This window comes from Egretta garzetta, unplaced genomic scaffold, assembly GCF_000687185.1.
Source record: "Egretta garzetta isolate BGI_Z169 unplaced genomic scaffold, ASM68718v1 scaffold361, whole genome shotgun sequence".
NCBI classification, from domain to species: domain Eukaryota; kingdom Metazoa; phylum Chordata; class Aves; order Pelecaniformes; family Ardeidae; genus Egretta; species Egretta garzetta.
In genome coordinates this window covers 216,176-239,280 of record NW_009258688.1, presented here as the reverse complement: position 1 = coordinate 239,280, position 23,105 = coordinate 216,176, and the positions used below count along the sequence as shown (strand labels likewise).

The following is a 23,105-nucleotide window of genomic DNA, read 5'->3' as shown; positions in this document are numbered from 1 at the left end:
GAGTCAAAGCTTCATATAGCTTACTATGGACTCGTTTTCTTTTGAGTACTGGTGCATTACTCATAGTAAATAAGTGGTTGCCAGTTGACAGAGAAATAATACCAACATGTGAAATTATATAGCAGTTAGGATAACTCTGAAAACAATTATTATGCCATCAGTGTCAGGGGAAGAATAATACCTGTGTTTTTTCTTTCAGTGGTAGTTCTGGTATACATAGCTGGTATGGGGCTATGTTTTGGATTTGTGCTGGAAACAGTGTTGATAACACAGGGATGTTTTCATTATTGCTGAGCAGGGCTGACACAGAGTCAAGGCCTTTTCTGCTTCTAACCTCACCCCACCAGTGAGGAGGCTGGGGGTGCGCAAGAAGTTGGGAGGGGACATAGCTGGGACCAAACTGACCAAAGGGGTATGCCATACCATATGATGTCATGCTTGGCATATAAAGGTGGGGGAAGAAGGAAGGGGGATGTTCGGAGTGATGGTGTTTTGTTTTCCTAAGTAACCATTACATGTGATGGAGCCCTGCTGTCCCGAGGATGGCTGAACACCTGCCTGCCCATGGGAAGCAGTGAATGATTTCCTTGTTTTGCATGCAGCTTTTGCTTTACTTATTAAACTGTCTTTATCTCAATCCACGAGTTTTCTCACTTTTACCCTTCTGATTCTCCCCCCAAACTCACTAGGGGAGAGTGAGCAAGTGACTGTGTGGTGCTTAGTTTCTGGCTGAGGCTGAAGCATGGCAATTGCAGAATAAAGTATTTTTTCTGCATTGCTCCATTGTATAGCTCAGTCCTATGGCTACCCCAAAGGGTGACAATCCCACAGTCTAGGCAATCCTGAATTCCTCATATGAGATTGCAAACATGCCACATCAGTTTTAGCAGTGGGATTTAGCTGGTAAACACTTGTCCTTCACGTTGAGTCAATCGCCTGATAGATACTGTAAGCAAAATTTTCTCTTATGTTATCTTTATCTCATAAAGATAAAAAGATAATCGCCTGGGTTTTCCTCCTAGCACTGTTCCCATATGCTGTATTCACTTTGGGATGTATTCATACCTTACACAACAGCACCTAATGTGGATATAAATGCCTTTTATGATGTCTCTCTTTCAGAGGCTGATGAAGTGATTCATATTTCCTGCTATCCAAAGCAGCCAGCTTCTGTTTTTATGCAGTCGATGGTAAAGAATAGGGGTTGTATTCAGACCATCTGCCATAGATGCCTACTGGAGGCATGATGACTACTTCTCCCATTGACTGTGCAAATTGGCAGCCCTCAGTAGTATGTGGTCTGAATCATTCAACAGCCTCTTGAATTTAAATACCAGAGAACTGCTAAGACCATCTTAAGCACCGTTGTAATTTAGAAACCTACTAGTAAAAACACATATGTATCTGATTATTTTAATTTTCTTTGGTGTCATTAATAGAATTAAGGGATTGGTTCACCTCTTCATCACACGAAGCCACTAGAATATTAATTCAAATTGTATGGTTTTGAATCCATAAAGCTGTAGCAGGGTTAACACAGCACCAAACGGAAATTATCTTAATTTCCAAGATAGTCATGTCCCCATGGACTTGTTAGCCTGTATACAAGATTCTATACCAACAGTGCACACAGAAGACAGAGATTCAGTCAAAATGTTCAAGATAACCAAGGAGCTAGGAGCACTTTAATTTAATGATAGATCGGTCGTGGGCTGACTAACAAAGGAATTCCTAGGAATGTACATTTGACACCCACATTCATCCAGGTTACATGGTGCCATCAGTGTCACTGGTGACATCAGTGCTAAGATGAGAGTTAACTTGATCGCACTTTACAAAGAATGAGAATTTTAACCAGATCACCCCAATCATTGCATAGATGTCCTGAACGATAAAGGGTAGATAACGTCTGTCTCCTTGATTTGTCCTAGCAAATGAAAGCCATTGTCTACGTGCTGCTGTTCCATGGGTTTCCATAGGAACTGCTTTTTCACCCAGCATTTTTTTTCCCAGTACTTTTCTCCTGCTCACATTTCACCAGCGCACATCTTCAGGATTTCGGTCGACTTCAAATTGTATCAGTGTCTCCTTAGGATTTGCTTGCTGAGTCAGGCTCCAAGTTTAAGTGTATCATCAGATCTGTTTTGTTTAGGTGACTCCTATTTTGGACTGGACCTTCAACTAATGTAAATCACTGTATATCTAGTGGTTCCAGTTTATGTTTCTGTGAAGATCTGGTCTACTAATTATTGAATGGAAGGGTGTAAAGTTACATGTAATATGTTTATAAGAATATATATTTTTCTGAGTATGAATGGAGGTATAATATAGATAGACTATGGTATATAGACAATTCACTACAGTCAGCAGACATTCCCATTTAGACATTATTCTGCAGCTGTATCTCAGCAGACAATGCTAGTAAGAGGCATGGTAATTATTTTTACATTTCTCATCTTCTTGCAGGGCAGGGGTATTTTTCTTTCTTTTTTCTTAACATATGGCTAGCATTAAATCTCTTGCCAGTGATGTGTTAATGTATTATAGTATTTGTAGAGGAGACAACATAAATGACAGTGAATTGGACTGGAAACGTAAGAAACTTTCCACTTTGAATTTGGTTTCCCTGTCCTCTTTTGACTGCATTGCAACTTTAGGAAGGATCCTTGGATCAGACTTGGAACAGTCTGATGATGAGAAAAGATAATCTAAACAAGGCCTAATTATTTATTAGAAGTATGTTCTCAACTTCAAAATCATTCATATAATTCATCATTTTCGAAGTCCAGTGAAAGTGTTGTAATGTCACAGTGAAGAACACGGCATGCTGCCTTATCATCCTCTATCATGATTTACTGTATAATGAAAGAGGAACATGTGATATATGCAAGGAATAGCAGAGAGATACATTTTTGCTCATAAAGAAAGTCTGACTTGTTATATTATATTCTTCAAATTGCTCCTGCAGAGCATATATGTTAATTAAGCACATTAAAGTCAGATTTTTTTTTTTCATTAAAATTAGCTCATTTATAATGGTGAGTTAACTAGGTTGTTTATAAAGAAAGAGAGCTCTAAAGGCAAATTACCATGAATAAAAGCAAGAAGAGATCTGAACTGATTTCATTAAAATCATGAGTAACTTATTAGTGTCTTCAGGTTCCTCCAGAAATAATTAAAAAATAACTTGTCTTTAATTTCTTCTTAGTTTGTTTGTGCAGATGCTGGAACAAAACTAGCTGAGTCAACAATCTTGCATAAACAGATGATTGCCTCTATGCCTGGAGTAAGTACCGGATCAAACTCCATCTCTTAGTTTTGGGTTTTAAAAAAGATATCTTATTCAGCTTGTTTTGCTTCATTTTAATGTTCTTTCCTTTTCATTTTTTTCTGGTTGGCAAGGTGTGTTGCAGGCAGAGGTTGAGATGTTTCTTCCTTTTTATTAACGTTGGAAAAGTTCTGAACTCGATGTTGCTTCCTTTACTTTCACTGATAATCTTTAGTCATGTAACTGGCTTCAGTTGGAGCCTGCGATCAAGAAGTTAATGTGGGGAACAGACCAACTGAATGCCTCAAAAAATGGTAGCAGGGAGGAAAGCTACAAGCCATTGCCCCCATTCTCAGAAAAGATTATCTGGTTAAAGAGGGAATTAATGATATTTTCCTGGTTAATGTATAAGGCATTCATCTATGTCCTGCTGATTAGTGTAATTAAATTACCAGTATTCAGTGACTGATTACCCAAACAGATGGATGAGGGTTAGCCCAGGTCTGCTTCACAAGCTGAGGAAAACTCGTTTCCCTATATGTGTGTGTCTGTCAGCTTTAGGGGTGACCTGATAGGATCTTTCGCATATATCTTCTGAAGTGTGCGAATTTTTTATTGCAAATCTTTAATAACACCTTTCCTCCCAACAGAATATTTTAATTTATACTTGCTTTAAATAGATAGACTAACATTGGTGTTACAAGGTATGATAGGGGAGCGATCATTTCAGAAGAAATCATAAAGAATCAGGCCACCTGCTGCTTGAATGAAACAGAATAGATGGTTGGAGAGAAGTCTTTTGCAACTGAGCATTATTTTCAGAGGTCTGAGTATAATATCTTCTATAATTCTATTATTCAGTATTTTAGAACCCATGTGGAATCCTTAGTCCACATAAACTGGATGAAGGATGTGCTGACAGGGCTGCCAGTGACCTTGTTTTACTGTTTGTTATTCTGTCAAGGGAACTGACAGGCATGGCATTTGAAAAGCCAGAAGGTGATATAGTTCAACACCATGTAGACTGATATTAACATATAAATATGAGAAGCGCCCACGTCAAGTTGCTTAAAAATAGAATGCTAGCAGTTTTTCAGATTTCAGCCACTAAAACTCTATTATGGCTTAATAATTTTGTGATCAAAACTAAATCTGGTTCATTTGTTTACTCAGATAGGGTAATCAGCTTCTGTGCTTCAAAGTGTAGGCAATTAAACAGAGGTCAAAGAGGAGTAGTTTTCCACTGTAAACTTTACTGCAATGTTTCACCCTGAGCCTGTCACTTTGGATACAGTAGTTTTTGGAGACTTCAGAAAGTTACCTAGTTTGACAATGTCATCATTTAGCCTCCAAAGTTAAGCATTGCTTTTACTTGGCTCCTAAGAATGAGGCATTCATTGTTCCCCTTGAATTCAGCTAGCATTATCTTCACTTCAGACTATTAACATGTAAACCGAAGTTCATATGATACCTAGTGGTTCAGTCGTATCACCTACTGAAAGCTCCTCTCCAGGGTTCTCTGGCCTGTTCAAGGCCTTTATTTAATCTGACAGCTTTGTTCCGTTGACTGCTTTGCGCACCTTGAGCACGTCTTGTACTAGCCGAAGGCCAAATTCGCATTTCTCACTGTGTTCTAGGAAAAGGATTATGAAAATTTGTACTGTGGGAATACAGCAAGCACCACATTGAGTCCTTTTGTTTTCTCTTTGAGGTCGTTCCTGCTGCGGCACAGGTTGCTTCTCAATGCTTATGCTTTTATGGTCAAATTGAAGCAGTTCTTGAAGGATTTAATTTATCCCTTATAGTCCTTGAAAATTGCAACTAGCTTAAGTGCCATTAGAATACTGTATTTTGAATCATTTTGCTTCAGGAATATCCCAGAAACATTTGTTAGTTTAAAAAAAAAAAAAAGAAAAAAAAAGTAATGCTTAAATTTCAGTGATGTTCATTTTAGTGATGTTTGCACGTAAAATACCTGAAGCCAGTCATTTAAACTGTTTTTCCATCCTGATTAATGTGAATGTAAGGGCATCCGTGACTGAATCTTGTTTTCTGGGATTGTAGCTGATTGGTTCCACTTGCAGAAATGCTCAGTTGCTTGAAGAACTGAGTTGTTAAACTCTCACTGACTTTTTAAGACTTTAATTCTGGACCACTGTAAATTTCAGGATGACATGACAAGGATATTCGTGAAAGTTTCGTCAGCTAATCTTTTGCTGCTGTCACAGATAAGAGTATTTTATGATGCATGAAGAAGCTACGGTGACTGGGCTATCTTTATACTATCATCAGATAAGAGGGCATATTACAGTGAAAAGAAAAACATCAAAGAATACCTACTCCTAATTAAAGTAATCTAACTAAAAAGTAAAATAAAGAATTTGAGACAGGCAAATTGCATTCTGGTGAACAAGAAACAAAGAGCAAAACCATGAACATTATTCAAAACCTGGTACTTAAACTTATTTTTTTTTATGTTCTAGTGTGGAACAGCAGCAATGGAATGCATGAGGCAATATGTTGGGGAAGTACTGGATTTCATTGCAGATATGCATACCTTAACCAAATTAAAGGTTTGTCCTGGGCATACATTGTTCTAAAGTGTATGTACTTTTTTAACAAAAACATATCTTCTATAATGAACCTGCCTGGGAGAAATGGTTGGAAGTCTGTGAGGATGACTGACAGGTTTTTTTCCTTTCTTTTTAAAAAAAATGTTAGTACTATTATAGATTAGACACTTCTGGGGGATCAGTAAAAAGTGGCTTATGCAGTGTTGAAATGGAGGCTGATTCAAATATAGTGAGCACACAATAAAAATGCAGGATTGATTTTTCTGACATGATGATAAGCTAATGATAAGTTTTCCTGAAATGTTGATAATAAGCTAATGTCATACCAAAATCACGGTGAGAAGTAGTCATGTTTAATATAACCCGTGGAAACATAAAACTCCTTGCCTGTACAACTAATTACCCTCTTCTGGAGGAATCCTGTGTCTCTTATATACAAAACCAGGCACTTAAGTTAATTGGAAGTTCAGAGGTTATTAAAATGCAGTAATTGACAAAAAAAAAAAAAAGAGGCGGGGTCCTTTTCCTTGTTGCTGCTGCTGTTTTCATTGTCAGGTTATATTCTGTTGAGGTGGGGAAAACAGAGTAGTTCTCACTTCTGTAGTCCAAGATGCCAAATTGTAAGAGGAGTGATAGGAAAATATTTCTGTCAACATAAAGTACTTTATTTAGGAATTAATTTCATGAAAACATCCTAGTAATAATTAGCTGGTCAAAACTTGGAATTTCTGTTTCACATGGGGAAAGATGTTCACATGCTTTAAGATGTTTTAGAAAAGAACTAGGCTAAGTAACGCTGTTGCTGTATAATAGGAAACAATAAAAGTGTAGCTGTTTCAATTGCTAGCAAAGTAACATATATTGTTAATAGCTTAAATAAAGAATTAATGTAATATTTCAGCTAATATATCCCTAATAGTCATTCATAATGCTGTGGAGGAGGCAATATTTATTCTATTTAGCATAACACTATCCCATTAGGTAGTTTTCTTGTACCATCTGAAGCTGAGTACTAAGTGAACACTGAGCTGGAGGTGAAACTTCGGTGGTTAAAATCCTCCTTTTTGTAGAGGGAGAACACCTGTCTTACAGTGGAACCAACGGTTGTCACCTCTCAATGCCAGGCAAAGTTAGAGCATAGTCTTTTGAGCTACACTCTGGTACCCTGCACGAGGGTGGATTTCCTTCAGCACATAAAATGGAGGCAGAGTTGTGAATAGGCCTTGATGCTTGTAACTTCTGCAAAGCTGGCAAGGCAAATGACTGGTGTGGGAGTGCAGCAGAGGGACCGTTACAGATGCAGAGGGGAGTCTGTGCTGTCAGAGGTGTAGCCAGTTCTGAAATCTGACAGTAGAGTTTTAGTCCTTGTATACCAGCAACTCGGTGATCCAAGTGGAAGTTCATCAACTGAAAGAGGTCAGCTCATCACTGGGCACAGTCAAGTAGCTGCCAGGCTGCTTTTATGTGATCTAAAGCTCAGTTGACAGATACAGAAGAACAGTGCTGTGCTGCTCTGGCTAGTACAAATCATATTGCCATTGCTTGCATGCCTGGGCTTTGGTGCATGTGGTCTTTAGGGAGGTTCTTTGACCAAGTTCTTCCATTTGCTTCTAACCTCAAAAGCCACTGTGCTTTTATAACACAGAGTGCATCATAAAGGGTGTTGGTGGTCTGTTTTCCTGATAAATCAGTATAGTGTTTCCCTGAAAGGGCCCCTCTACTACTGCACCAGTCCTCTGCTGAAAGTTACTGAAAATGCGCTGGTGTGTTTCATGCTACAAGGCAAGACAGAATAAATGATAACCTGTAATGGATTTCAATACTGGAGTTTGTGAAGCAATGAGATGAGAAGTTTTACCCTACTGGTTTCTTGCACACTCACTTGCTCATTGTCCCCCTGCCCCCTGCATCCCACCTCGTGCGCCAGAGGGGACATCTTATTGAAAGTTAATAATGCTTACCACAGAGGAAGAAGAATCCCAGCTAAACTGAAACTCCTGTCTCTTGAAACTTGCAGTAACCTTGTTCTACTGGACAAAATATTCCTTTTGTTAAATTCTTACCCTGTTGGCCATATGTCTTTAATACCATTGAGTTTTAAAAAAATACTCTAAAAAGGGAAGCAGCCTTTTGTGCTGGAGTAGAAATTTACTTCAAAGCACAAACTAATTAATCATTTTCAGCAGAATTGGATTGCCTTCACAATATATCCTTTAAAGTTATTCACCCATTCCTCTTACAGTTCAGAACTGCTTTCAGAATAGGTAGGCAAATGAATCATAAATGAGAGAGAGTTACATCTGGTTTGCCAGTTCCACCAAAAAAGATGAACTTATATGAAACCAGGAATGGGGAAAATTTATTTATAAATACTTGCAAGTATCCTCTCTCCTGTGTAAAATGTTTCTGTAGAAAGCTCTCTGCCATTGGCACTTTCTCCTTCTGCCCCTTCTCTCTTGAACTGTAGTCTGATTTTTAGAAATGCTCTTACAATGCTTAACTCTGATGAGATGATAATTTCTTATGCTCAGTAGGGCTATTCATTTATTAAATTTTTATGCACAGATATAGGTAGAACATGAACTAAAACTTTACCCAGCTCTTCACTTTCATGTTTTGAAATTAGACAAAAAGCTTCCCAAATGTGTAGTCTGTCCACTTAAAACTAAATCAGAACAAATGGCCTAACATTTCATATTTGATTTAGCCATGTAGTGCAGAAATCTGAGAACAAGATTAATGTAATAGGAGAGTCAAATATGACCATAATTTTATGTATTGTAAAGAATAAGCTTTTGGAAAATGAAAAGGCAGTTCTTATTTAACCTGACCAGATAAACTTATCCTTTGGTTCCAACGTAGTTGGGAAAATATTTGTAAGCATTTCAAAGCTTACAAATAGTCAGAACTTTAAACAAATTCACTACATCTAGATTCAAATTCTTGTAAGCTCATTGCTCATTTAATATATTTACTTATGTTGCTTGGGTTTTATTATCAGAGGTGTTCCTAGGAAGTGAGTGCTAAGATTATCCAGTTGTACAATTTCTTACTACGAGTATGTATTATCACCAGCATCTGGGCTACCAAACCAACACAAAGAATACTATATGGTTTACACCACCAATGACAATCCCCACAGCAAAAGCTTAATTTTGGTTTTCAAATTTTGAAATTTCTACTCTCCCTAGAAATTCAGTGAACAGAAATAGTAGAAGTTGTTTATTCATTTGCAATGTCTTATTTTGCATGTCTGATAATAGTTTCTTGGAAAGAGGTTAATTATTTTCAGTCCTGCATATTAGCAACTACTGCATTATAAAAAAAGCTGTAAATATCCACTCTCAAGATAATCACATTCCAGTGTATTGTTTCTGTTCAGTTTATTATATTTTTTCCCTTTGGGATAATATTTAAATTGGTAAAGCTCAGCATACCTCTCTATCCTTTTTACCTGGCTCAATAACAAAGTCATTAGATATTCATGCTGGTACATTATTTTATTTTTTTCTTGAAAAAGATTTCAAGTAAGTGATTTTTGGGAGTGTTAAGTTACTGGGGTCAGATACTTACCTGTTACAAAATACTATTGGTCCACTGATATTTATCCTGTTACAATAATTTAATAACTGATGACCTGGATTTTCTTGTGCAAAGCATATGGCTCTCCTTTAAGCAAGCAAATGTACTCAGCATGTGTTCTGTTAACACAGAAGGTAATGCAAAATTAGCTTAATTAGAAATACAGAAATATCTCAAGAAGCACCAATGAAACATTCCTTAGAGCTGACAAAGCAGGATAATAAATTATCTTTCCAGGAATAAATATTTGCATGTTTCTTGGTAAAAGGTTTAGCCCTTTTATTTCCAGTGCTTAAAGGCAGTGGCAGCCAAAATAGTGCAACATAGCAGCTACAAAAGGTAGCAGCTGAATAGTGCAACATAGTCATATTGCTGGTGAATGAGTGACAGCTTATTTCTGTACATGTAAATGGAACATTGCATGGGGAAGGCATTTCCTGCCCAGATGCTCTCTTGTTGAATGGTTAGATTCTTTCATCTTCACTTGAGCTGTCTGGATGTGCAGCCATTAGTTTGTATTCATCAGCTGTTGAGTTTGCTGATACAAAAGGTGCCTATACATTTTGCACAATTCATATTTTGTGTGGGCTCTTGAAAATGTGGGCCTCCATGGAAAGATCTGCATCATAAAGCTGTTGCTAATATAGGGTCTGGAGAGGTTTTTTTAAATCTATTTCTGAGTTTTGTTCTGTAGTTTTGTAGACATAGTTGGAGACCCTGAGAAAGGAATTGAAGAGAAACGAAATCGAATACACTGTTGCTTGGAAGAACTTATTTCAAGTATAATACTCTTTTCTGGTAGGAAGTCATATTTTTGCCTTGCAGAGTCACATGAAGACTTGTTCTCAGCCACTGCATGAAGACACATTTGGTGGACATCTGAAAGTTGGTTTAGCTCAGATTGCTGCTATGGAAATCACACGGGGAAACCACAGAGACAATAAAGCTGTGATCCGATATTTGCCTTGGCTTTACCATCCTCCTTCTGCAATGCAACAAGGGTGAGAATGCTTTTCCACAAAAAGGAATACTAAAATGAGTTAGAAATTTTCACAAAATTATGTGTTTATTGCCAGATTTCATAGATAAGACTTGCAGTACGGAATGGCGGCTGTGGGACATTGAAACAGATGGTCAGCAGCTCCCTGATCCTTAACTGATGAGTTCATCACTGCAGTATTTAAAGTACATGCTAAAGGGACAGTGGAGGTAACTCCATTGGCTTGACTGATATTACCTTGGAAATTAACTTGATTCTCGATCCAGATACAGACAGTGAAAAGCACATGAGTACTCGATCAGTCCTAGAATTATAGAAGATATGTTGGGAATTATAGAGAATACGATGGAAAATGTCCTTTGAAATTATGGAGTACAAAGTTTGAGCCTATTGATATGATGATAAAAATACTAACTTTGTCTGGTTAAAGTTAGATGAGAGAAATCCTGGTCTTCAATTCATGTTTTTTATCCCTTTTCACTGTGAGAAATTCTAATCTGCAGTGTTTTATCTTCAGAAAGAAGGGGGATACTGTCCCTTATCTCACAGTGACAACAAACGAGATGTTTTGAGTGTAGACCATTGGACTGTGTTTCAACAAACCTGTATTCTTGTCCCAGACAACCTGCCCCAGGATTCTGGGGACTAAGCTGCTTGGGCTCCGGTCCTGTAGATACGTCTGCATATCTAGTTTTGGAAATACGGAGTTGTTATCTCCTTGTGCTTTAGCTTTTTACATGTGAAAAAAGGACTATGCGTTCTGAGTTGAAGGTAGTGAATTCCTTTAAGACCCTATAGGAAGAGCATCGTATCAAAGTCTATTCAAAAAAAATAAATAATGGAATGCCTCTCTGGTGCTATGAGTCCTTGTCAACGACATCAAATTGGAAATGAAAAACAGTAGTGAGAATGGCATAGTAAGTAGTGATTTATTGATCAAAACCCAATTATTTTTTTCCTGTGCCTATGAATTCAAATGAGTATGTAATTTGAACTTGCTAGCAGCAAGGGGACAGACAAGATGACACCAGAAAAGTGTTATTCTGTTTTAGATTATATAAGCACATTGCTTTACAATTAGACAGTGCACTAGATGGTGGATGAATAAGTGTCACAAAAAAGCATAGTCCCTGCCCTCGAAAGCATGCAGTCCAAATGTCCAAAAAGAGGCTAAGGAAAAGAGAAGTTAACTCCACTTTACTGATGGAGAAGTGGAACACAGTGGAAGTAAGGCATGGTGCCTGCCTCGGAGCTCTCTGTGGAATGAAAAATTTCCTGCCATCACCCTGTCACAGTGTGCTGTCCAGGGAAGCTGAGAGGGACATTTCCACTTGGTCAGCCCTTCCCATATGATGATTTCTGTGTGAAAAATCACTGTGTATGGAACCAGTGAATCTGTGAATGTTTTAGCCTTTTATAGAGACTGTTTCTTAGACCCACCAAGTATGTTCTATTGGACTTGTTAATGGTACGTCAAGTCCACTAAGTTCTGTGTGGTTCTAGTCTTCCCATAAGTTGTGCCAGTGATCTGTACCTCCAGCACACTGTGACTGCATCTGCCTAGTGTGCATAAGGAAATCCCCCCGTATTTGGGGGAAAACCAGAAAACTTAGCATCGTTGTAAAATCCACTCTTTCTTGACAGGCCCAAAGAGTTCATAGAATGTGTCTCACACATTCGTTTGCTGTCCTGGCTACTTCTGGGGTCTCTGACACACAATGTTGTCTGTCCAAATTCTCCATCATCTTGCATGCCTATTCCACTGGATGCGGGTTCACAAATTGCTGACCACCTTATTGTTATTCTGATTGGGTTTCCAGAGCAATCAAAGGTAAGGGATTCTGTGTTTTAAGTGGAGATGTGTTATATATTGACCTTATTATTACAAACACTTACTTATTTCTTCATAAGAAAAAAGGAGGGGTAAACCCATATTAAAACCTGGGATCTAGGGACACAAACCTTTGTTTTCTTGCATAGCTGCTTCTTCATGCTTAGAAAACTAGTGATGAAATCACTACAATTAAGTTGGAGATTCAAGTATTTCAAAATATCTCAGCACAGGAGCGAGGAAGGAAAAAATGAATTCCAAATTGAAGTTTTAGCAATGACCATCTCTGTAGCAAATCTCTAGAAAGTTATTCTAGTTGTATAGTAGAATTGGATAACCTGTTAATAATGTTATGATCAAAAGTTAATTACAAACAATGATGGTTCAAGCAAAACTTTTTTTTCTCAAGATGCTCTGGACACGAAGAGTTACAGCAAATCATAAGCCACTTGTGACAGTAGTTTAACACAGCTGCAGCAGCACTCTGACACGCCTGCCTCTTTTATTAGCAACAGAAGCAGAATGATGACACATTTATCTTGTATGTAAAATCCCCCTTTCTTTCCCCTCACTCGGCCAAGACACTGGTGCTTTGCATTCATTTCTTTGGCCTTTTTTTGCTCTTTCAAATACCTCTTTCCAGTTACCAAGCAACTATTGCAATGTTTGGTGCAGTCATACTGCCACAGAGCATGAATCACTGTTGGACTTGCAAACTGCGAAAGCATCTCTGACCAGAAGCACCTTTCTCGTAATGAAGTAGTTAATGTCCAGCACTCCTGGAGACTCAGTCACTGTGATATATAACACGTATTAGCAAAAAGCCATGCTTGAGAATGCAAAATGAATTCTCTGTTAGCTTTTCAAACTCACTTTCCTTGACTGTGAGCAGTTCTGTCGCAGCAAGGTAGAAATGGATGGCAGATTAACAGAACAGATGTAAGATGATGTATTTTGTACAATAGCCTTTCTTTCAGGTGATCAGAATCTGAATGACTTACCCCAGCAGCATCTTTGAAATACAGTCATACATGCCAGAGCCTCCAGGCCTTCCACAGACTGCAGTGGACTTTTCCATCAAGAAAGTCTCAGAACTAGTCCTGAGTAGCTGTTCTGCAAAACTAAGCTTCTCTTTAAAGGGACTGACCTTAATGCCATTCACTAAGATTGCATGGGAGTGTGTGTTTGCAAATGCAGCTTTTAGTCCATAAATATAAACCTAGTTTTTAAACATGGAGATGATGTTAGCAAGTATACTTGACTCACTAGTTCCTAATGGGAGGGAAACGTGGGAAAGCAAGGGGCAAGACTGCGCAGTGGGATGCATGACAGAGGAGTGCTTTGATGAAAGCCTCTGCACTGTATCCTAATACACTTATTTAAATAAATATTTTCCTCTATTTTCTGTTTCTACAGACATCTGTTCTGCACATGTGTTCCCTCTTCCATGCATTTATATTTGCTCAGCTCTGGACAGTGTATTGTGAACAAACAGCAGTAGCTCCAACAGTCCAGAATCAGAATGAATTTAGCTTTACAGCAATCCTTACAGCCCTGGAGTTCTGGAGCCGAGTGACACCTAGCATTCTACAGCTGATGGCACATAACAAAGTGGTGAGTCAGGTGCTGTGTACAGATTTAGTACAGATTAAACTCGGACGGCTTGGCTTTGTTTCAGTGGAATACATTGGACTATGAATAACATCATAAAGCAACTTTGATGCTTTTGAGAAATTAAAGGGAAAGCTAATTAGTAGTGGTTTAACCTCACAGCGGGCCTGAAACAGGGTCTAGCCAGGATCTGCCTGAAACAGAATTAAGAGCTAGAGGCGCTGCTTGTTGGATGAAAGGCTCCCAGTGTCAGGTCTCATTTTATGCATCTTACTGCTCTTCACAGTGGTCCTATTGTTTCATCTGACTCTGCCTTACAGGAGCAACTAAGTGTTTTAGAATAATTCTGTCAATATCCATTTGAATATTTTTTACCACTTGATGGTGAAAAAAATACACAAATGCTGACACTTGATTACTCATAACCCATTGGTTACTCATCAAAAATACGCTACATAAATATCTCTGGAAACATTTTCGAGTAATGAGTGACATGAAGGAGGTATCTCTAGAGATAAGGTTTGAAAGGGAAGTGTTAACTCTGTCCAGAAATCGTCCAGACCATTTTTTTGGAAATCACTTTTTAGCATTTATTTATCTCAACTACTCACTGCTGTTGGAGCAGCTTTGTACAATAACAAGCCAGAGGTGTTCCAGCAGCCTTCTCATAGGTGCTACCTTTACTTCTCATTGACTAATGATTCTCTGTGCCTGCAGGCTTAGAATTGAGAGGTTGTTTCTGGTAGGCAAGACGTATTGTGTTTCTCACTTCCCAGAAAGTCATGACAATTCTGGCATGACTTGTCAAAACTTTTTAACTTTAACTGAGACGGTAACTAGTAGCTCTGGCTCTGGAGAACCTGATATTAGCTTTGAGTGAAAAAGATTTTTTTATACAGCCCAGTCCTCTAAGGTGCTCTTAAGATTTGGGATTTTCATTCTTTGTTGGTTTGGGTTTTTCTTCTTTTTTAAATGGAGACCTGCTATCTATATGGAAATTATTTTATGTAATTCCCCTTTCCCCGTGTGAAACATCTTCCACCCCAAGTGGGAATGGACCTTTGCCCTTTCAATTGTAATTGCATGGGCTGCACTTGAATGTCTTTGAACCGGTTACTATTCCCTTATGTCTTGTCTGTATCAGGCAAGGACCACCTAAAGCTGTCTTTAAATGATATTTTAGCCTCTGACATGTAGTGAGATCTCTGTGGTTGACAAGCCACTGTTGGGAACAGTAGTTCATGAAGCTCCATTTGAATGAACGGGAAATGTACATAATGTTTCTAACTAGCCATTTGTTTAGTCAGACACAAAGGCTTGTTGTCAAGCCTTAGGACAAGAATATGACCTGGAAGTCCCAATTTCCAATCCTTATTCTGAAAGTATGTCATTAAGTGGCTTGTGTAAGTTATTAAACTCTCTGCCTCAGCTATTGCACTGTGAAATGTAGATAATAATACTTGCCCGTCTCACAGGGGTGTTGTGAGGTTAATTAGTTAGTGTTTGTAAAGCTCTTTGAAGATGAAAAGCACTACATAAAAGCTAAGCTTATTATTATCGAGGGGAATTTACTCATAGTTCAGATGGGCACTGTAAATACTCACTGCTGGCTCAAAGTATTTATCTTGTACTTATGAATTTAAACAATATAAAACATAAAATGCTGTCTACTACCAAATAACTGATATTTGCGTCTGTCATTATTCATGGTACAAAATGGAAGAATTATGAACTAGCTGCCAGTTCAGAACAATAAATTGTCTTTTGATGGGAGAAAAAAGATGGGTTTTGTGGGTATGTTAATTTTCAAAGATTCAGTAAATAAAAATACAAATTTCTGACACACTGATTGATGAGAACAACACAGCAAAGGCATGTAAAAGGATTTATGATGTCTGAAAAGAACAAAGCTGAAGGCAACTTGTTTTGATGTGTGATACAAATTAAAATACATCAAGCAATTTGAAATATGTAACACATAGTGTTGCCGCATCAGGGGAAAACTAAATATAGAAAAATGTCCCTTATGTGCTCATGTAGTATTTAATCTTATATGTCATTGGTTAATAAATGCACAGGTAGTGATTCAGGATAACTTCCAAGCAAATACAGGAAGATTCTTTTTTGAAACTGTTGGCTTAGCTTACAACACTGTTATGCTGGACACTAATTTTGGTTTATGCTTGATTTTTTTTTTCAAGATGGTGGAAATGGTATGCCTGCATGTGATTAGTTTAATGGAGGCTCTACAGGAATGCAACTCTACTATCTTTGTAAAGGTAGGCATACTGCACCATGAATATTTAGTTAATGATGTTGCCTGTCTGTTGTGATTTCTAGACATACTTTCCTCTGCTTCCCCTCCCACTCAAAAAAAAAAAAGAAAGTTGAAAAAGTTGAGGTTGAATGCTAATGCAGAAATAAAACCTATTAGAGCATAACAAAAAATAAAATCTCTGGTAAGAAGTAAGACCAGACCATAATCGCAAACACGAGTTCTCCTGATTTTTTCTAAATGAACTTCTGATCTATTTCCTTCTTCCATTGTTTCAGTGGTCTTATTCCTCTAATAGACTCAACTGGTGTCACTGACTTTGAGAACCTCTAGGTACTGTCTGAATTTTCAGCCATTCCTTAACTTTTAATCATCATAGGCCCTTTGCAGATCACCTCACTGTTCTGATCCTCACATTCTTTTAGGCTGATAATAGGTTGTTATTATATACCTACTTGTCTGGCTTAGTCAAATATTATTTGATAGCGAATCTTCTTCCCCTAGGATGTGTAACAGGGTTTTCTTTGGTTAGAAAATCAAATCCTGCATGCTCCATTCACATAAAATTCTTTTTTTTTTGGAAATCAGTGGTCAGTCTCCTGTGGGTCACCACAGTGTTTTCAGAACAGATTCCCAAAGGATTGGGGTAGCCTCAAAAGCATAGATCGATTTTACTAGCCTTTTTCACATGTTTTCCCACTGCATTATTCTGAAGGGAGTTTTCACATAAAATATCAACAAATTAAGTAGTTAAACACACTCTAAATGTAACTGAAATATGTTGGTTTATATAGGTCTTCTGTTGCCATAAAGGAAACTTCTTACTGTTGTTTTACTCCAGTCTTTTATGGTCAAGCAGGAACTGAAAATGAAGTAGCTAAAACTGAAGGTCTTGATGTCAACTGGCATGAAAGTATTCACACTCATTGTGAAAATACAGATTTATAGTCAGTAATGACTTGATTCACTACAGAAACTCTGTCACTATGGGATGTTAAAGTGATCGTGGCTGTCCCTGGAAGATATATGGGCTTCTCTTTCAGTCAGTCCAGGATGTCCAGAATTTGACAAGGATGAAGAATGGCTTTAAAGCTGTGAAGAGAGAGGCCTTCAGGGCCAAATTCCTGTCACAATTCAAATTAATCCTTTCAGGGGGTTATATTTGAGAGTATATATCAATAATATGCTAAATCAGGTTAAAAGGACGTTGTTGTTACTACAAAATCAAGCTCATAAACCTGTGAAATTCAGAGTTAAGGTGCTAAGCTTTCTTTCATGTTCAGTGGATGGGAGATAGAAGAGAAGAATCTGGGTGACCAAATCCCCTTTACTTAGCCCTGAAGTGAAATCCTGCAGGAACAGTATACATACATAATAGCATTATAGGATTCATAGTCCCAGGTTATTAGTTTTTTTCAAAACTAACTAACTGTAAAAAATATTGTAGATCTGAAAAGTAAGTGTCATGATTTGGGGAAAGACTTACTGTATGTTTGAAGTCCTTCAAAGAGGCAGAAGTGTAAAGCTTACTCACACAGGAACCAGTAAGTGAGCGGCACCTCTATAATTAAAAAAAGGGATCAGCTTTGAGACTGTCTCTTCTTCAGTGGTGTGAAGAAGATCTGAACTTTTTTACTCCTACTTCAGAAGTCTGCAAGGATGAAAATTCTTTGAATGCTAGTTGACTGGGTAGGTTTTTTGCTAGCTTGTTTTATTCTAGACAATCTTTTATTGTCCTGCGTTTGGTAATGAGACTATTTTAACTTGTGCTTGAAAGCTTTTTTTTTTTACTTTTATTTTAGAAATAAGCCTTTCAGACAAGGTTTAGTTTTCACTGAAGAAAAAGACATAGTGTGGTGAGATTTTTTTGAACAGAACATTCTTAACACTCTTCCAGAGATTCATTCAGCAAAATTAATAATTCCCAGTGACTTCCTCTTGGAACTGAGCAGAGTAGCACTGATAAATCCTGACCATTTATCATTCATATAATTATATTTACTGCAGTGTCTTTTATTCCACCTAAGAAATCAGGTGCTGCAAAAACTTAATTTGTTAATGAAGTCATTGCATGGTTCAATGCACACATATTTTTAATGCACCACAATGAGAAGGTGGTGCATGTCACATTGTGCCAGGCGGTTTATGGGATAGCTATCTTAGGTGGCCATTTTCTGTATGAGAAGTGAGGGGAAAATATGTCCTAAAACAAGAGAGAAAGAGAAGACATAAACAATTCAGCTTTCCTTCACTGAAAGAAGAGCTTGCTTTATGCCTGAGATAAGCGTTCCTTCATTTCCTCCCTGTGTTGGTGCTGTGAGGTTTCCTTCTCCTGGTATGATGTTGGCCTTCACTATTAAATTAAAACTCTCACTGATAGCATTGAGACATGTCTCGATTGCTTCCTGTAGTCTTTGAGACATTCAATGTATTCTCAGAGGATGTTTTTTGGATATGATGGTAGACTACCAATCTGGTGAGGAAAACAAAGTTTCTTTCCTGTGAAAACATTTCAACCATTATGTATTTATTTTTCTTTCTAAGTTGGAGTGAGAGTATATATAAAAACATATATATTTTTACTCCAAAGCACACATACCCACATATATATTTAATTCATTAATTGCTTCCTCTGAGTGGAAGCATTCTGCTTTAGGAGGGCTGAAATGAAAGTGTTCAGCTTTCCTCCTGTTTTTCTATGTCAAATAAACTGTCCATCCCAGGACAGCCATTGATGATGGAGACCAGCTCCTTGCTCATCACAGCTCTCTGTCTGACCAATAGGTGTATTTCTAAGGAATTTGGGAGCCTACAGTAGTGAGGGGAGCAGCTCACCAAATCACAATGTCTTTTCCAGAGATCCAGGGTTTTTAGGCAGCTTCAGCAGCTGCTGGGTAGTATTCTAGAGAACTGGGCAGGCAGCAGAGTTGGGGAGCCAGAAAAGCATGGTGAGCAACCTGTTCTCCAGGCTGTTTCCATCAAAACTTGCACTGGAATCCACATAATTCTGTTGAAAATATAAACTCAGAAAAATTGACAGTGTCTGACAGCAGTCTGTTCTTCCAGCTGTTCTTTCTAACTAGCTTTATGTATTCTTCCTTTGTGAAGAAAAGGCTGGCTGGGGATTAGGTAATAAACTGCAAATGCTTTGATAAAAATGTCTTCTTGTCTCGTTTATTTAACTGGCAGCTGTAGGAGTGGAGAGTTTGCTCGCTTGTGCCTGCAGCATAATGTTTCATTTCCCTCAATGTGTCCAGACCCTGGAAGACAGAAGCGGTGCTGGAGGACAATGATCTGTATCTAACCTTAGACCTCTACAGCGTAGATATACCAATATGAGCTAGCTTCTGTGAGTGCCTTTTATAGTCAGTGGAGATAAACAGGTATTTCTGGATGTGATTCATCTTGATCTATTTTAGATACCTGCTCTGGGACAAGATGAACTGGATGTGAGAAGTGCTTGATTCTCTCAGCTGACTGTACAAGATGTCCAGTGAATTGGTTCAGATGCAGAGGGGTACCCTGAGTTTTCTGCCTAGTTTCCCTTGTTGCTTGACGTACTTCTGACACCAGTCCTATCACCACTGGCTAGCTCCATAGGAACTTCAGTAATGCTGGATGAAATTTTCAGTGACATTTTGCTGATAGCAGTAGGGCACGAAGCATGGCTTCTCAATATGGTTACCTGTTCCCTCCTCTCCAAAAAACACGTCAAGACTCGCGGTCACTGGATCTTATTAAGCACTTCATTAGCGCGAGAGCTCACGGAAGGATGTACAGAACTCACACGTCTGCTGCATCCAGCTGCATTCCAACTGTTTTGGCATTCATCTGTCTGTAAATGCTGAGGTTTGAATATGGTTCTGCAATCAGTCCTGACAGAGGATCAGAGCTGCATATGATTCTGCAGCAAAACAGCACTGCAACTGAAACAACTATCGTTCCTTGCACAAGGGAAATAGCACTTTATCTAGTGTTGTCAATAGTGATTAGGTTGAACTTGCAGCTCCTGGTAGCGTAACTGGCAAATTGCAAATTTTAATGCCATTTGGAGGAACACTTTAGAATAACCTCAGTGGTTAAATTAATATTGGAGAACATGAATACTTTTGCTAGAAATTCCTCTCTGTCTTCCATAAGCTTGTCATGTTATGTTTACTCAGAAATAAAAGTTCTCTCAAGAGGAGACTGAAATACGTATCCATCCAATCATGGGTGACAGATTTGCAGACCTCCTTGCCTTGTTGTTCTGGATAGTTAGAGTTTTTACCTGTGCTCCCAGGCCTACAGGTCACATTCTGCAGTGAAGCACTGATGTGACTAGTGGCTTATAAAATGCTGGTTACCATTTAAATATCTGGCCTATTTCTAGGAACTTCTGCTGCATGTTATTCCAGTTCTTGATGTATACCTTGCCATGCAGAATGTTTACTATATTTATTCCAGTATTGCTCACCTGCACATACAGAAACACCCTCACAAGGAAAATAAGAAGTGATTAACAAGTTTTTGTTCTGTACTCTCATCGTTGCCTTAAAAAGGATTTCAGTAATTGCTACTGGTGATTGATTCATCAAGCTACAAACAAGGGAAGCTGGCTTCTTTACCTCTGAGACTTACCTGCCCCAAAACATATGCATAATTTAAAAATAAACACATTTTCCAATTTGTCCATTCAGACAGCTAAATGCATTAGATATACCCTTCTCTGTCTCACAGTATCTGGAGCATGTTTACAGTCACTTGTATAATAACAAAATATACCTCTCTTCTTACAGCTCATACCAATGTGGTTGCCAATGATACAGTCAAATCTAAAGGTAAGTTGTTTCTTCTACCTTTATTCTTAGTCTTACACATTTCTGTAAATTCTGGAAATAAGATCGCTAGAAGTGGTCTCCAAACTCGCTGAAAAAAGAACACTGTAGCATATACAGATGCACTGGATGGCTCAGCCACTGAAGGTCTCAGGTGTGAGCATACACAGAGCATCATCAGCTAAGCTACTTGTCCTGTAATCACTACTGCTTTCCCTTTCCCTTCTGAAACACTTCCCTCTAACCAGGTTCCGCGGCAGGGCCTTTTCTCCCTGTTTACTGAGATTGGTTGCTCCCTGAGCTGTGGTTTTCTTGGGACTCTCGAGCCGGGAGATGGATTTTGGTTCTATAGGAGATACTGTGGGCCTGCTTGCTTGGGTAAAACTGTGCCAGCTGGCCCTGTTTGTAAGAGAGAGCAAGGTGGATCAGTGTGGTTTGCCAGTCAAGAGAATTTTGGTGATGAGAATAGAAGTGTTGGGAGTTGGTCTCAGTATGGAGTTGTTTCTGTAAGCACATTGGCCTTTTGTGGCAACACTACAGTGCAGGATGTGGAAGAAAGAAATGTGACATTGGTGCAGTGGAGGAACTTTCCCTGGCCAGCAACCAGTACCTTTCACAATGCTGTATTAATGTATGTATTAAAGGAAAGAAACTGAATGTTTTGCATTATTTCAACAGCATTTATCTGCTGGACTCCAGCTACGCCTCCAAGCCATCCAGAGCAATGTCAACCACCACAGCCTAAGGATGTTACAGGGGTCAGGACAGATGAACAATAGCTCATCTGTGCTCCGCAAATGGCTACAGTGTACCCAATTTAAAATGGCTCAAGTGGAAATTCAGTCGTCAGAAGCTGCATCTCAATTTTATCCTTTATGATTCATATAATTTGTTCCAAATGTTCATTTTTAGCCTAGCAATAACAGGGTTAGAGCTGTAAAAGACCTTTTGTATAAATCAGTATACAGAGTATATACTGTATCTATACTTTTTAGCCCAGGCCAGATTGTGGAAAAGCTTATAATGGGTGAAGCTAAGAGCCTGATCCTGCCAGTCTTTAATTACACTTACTCAGGATCAACAGGTTCTCAAGTCTACATTCGTGAACAGGTATTTGCAGGACTGGACTCAAATCTATCACGTTGTACATATCTCTCTGACCATTGAAATATCTTGTTCTTAAATGTTTCTTTACATTATTTTTGAAGCAAAGACAAAAATCACTTTCTTTAACTTCTATTTTTTTTAAAAATAGAATTGTGGGTATTCATAAACATATGGAAGTGCTATGTTGCTATTTTTTGATGATAACAAAAGAAAACGGGGTTTTTAGGAACCTTTATAGGAGTTTTTTTTGGGGGGGGTCTTTTTTTTTTTTTTAGATTCACAGCTGGCAATGCAATAAAACCTGTCACTATAAAATAGTGATATTCTAATGAGGCTTTTTGTCATCATCTTCTGGGAAAACAGCAGCTTGTAAGGAGAGTTATTATAAAGTGCACTTAGAAATTAGGTTGTTAAACTGTGCCAATTCATTTGTCTTTTTCTCAGTACTGTTTTCCAAAACTGCCAAGTCTGATTTATTATTTTTTGAAATACTGCTTGTACTTCATTGATTCTGTGCTGCTCTTCTTTGTAGGCTTCATAGAAGCCTCTTTAATTTTGTGACTACTGTATGGTATTCTTCTGTCAATACTTGTATACAGTGCAATTAAAAATTAATATCCCAGATGTATTCTTATTGATAATGTCTACGGAAATTACATTGCAGACTTCAAGAGGCTTGTGAGTGGACCTGAACTTTTGCATAATGATATTTACAAATCACAGCATTTGCATACTATTGTATTAAACATGATGTTTAATAACAGATGAATTTTAATATCATTAAGGGACTTAGCCAAAGCCCATTGGGCTCTAAGGAGACTCAATTAATTCAGTGGATTTTACATAAAATCTTGAGAGAACCATGATTTACCACCTCTTGTAATTAATACTTAAATCTGTGCAATCACAGTTGTATTTTCTGTATTTATTCCTGTAATGCACTGATTAGAAGAATAACAAACACACATTTAAGTTGTGTATTCAAATGCTATTAAATTCCTGGTCTTTATTACCACTCAGAATCAACTTTTTTTCCTCCTT

General features: G+C 38.1%; 1 protein-coding gene across 1 annotated transcript in view; it reads left to right on the top strand.

Annotated features, from left to right (window-relative positions):
• UNC79 (unc-79 homolog, NALCN channel complex subunit) overlaps nt 1-21,836 on the top strand; it is a 97,542-nt gene extending 75,706 nt beyond the window's left edge. Inside the window, 8 exon segments of the mRNA XM_035888719.1 lie at nt 3,209-3,286; nt 5,752-5,841; nt 10,249-10,424; nt 12,068-12,254; nt 13,671-13,868; nt 16,067-16,144; nt 20,919-20,960; nt 21,636-21,836. Coding sequence (XP_035744612.1) covers nt 3,209-3,286; nt 5,752-5,841; nt 10,249-10,424; nt 12,068-12,254; nt 13,671-13,868; nt 16,067-16,144; nt 20,919-20,960; nt 21,636-21,836 — 1,050 coding nt within the window.
• Nucleotides 21,837-23,105: the final 1,269 nt, after the last annotated feature.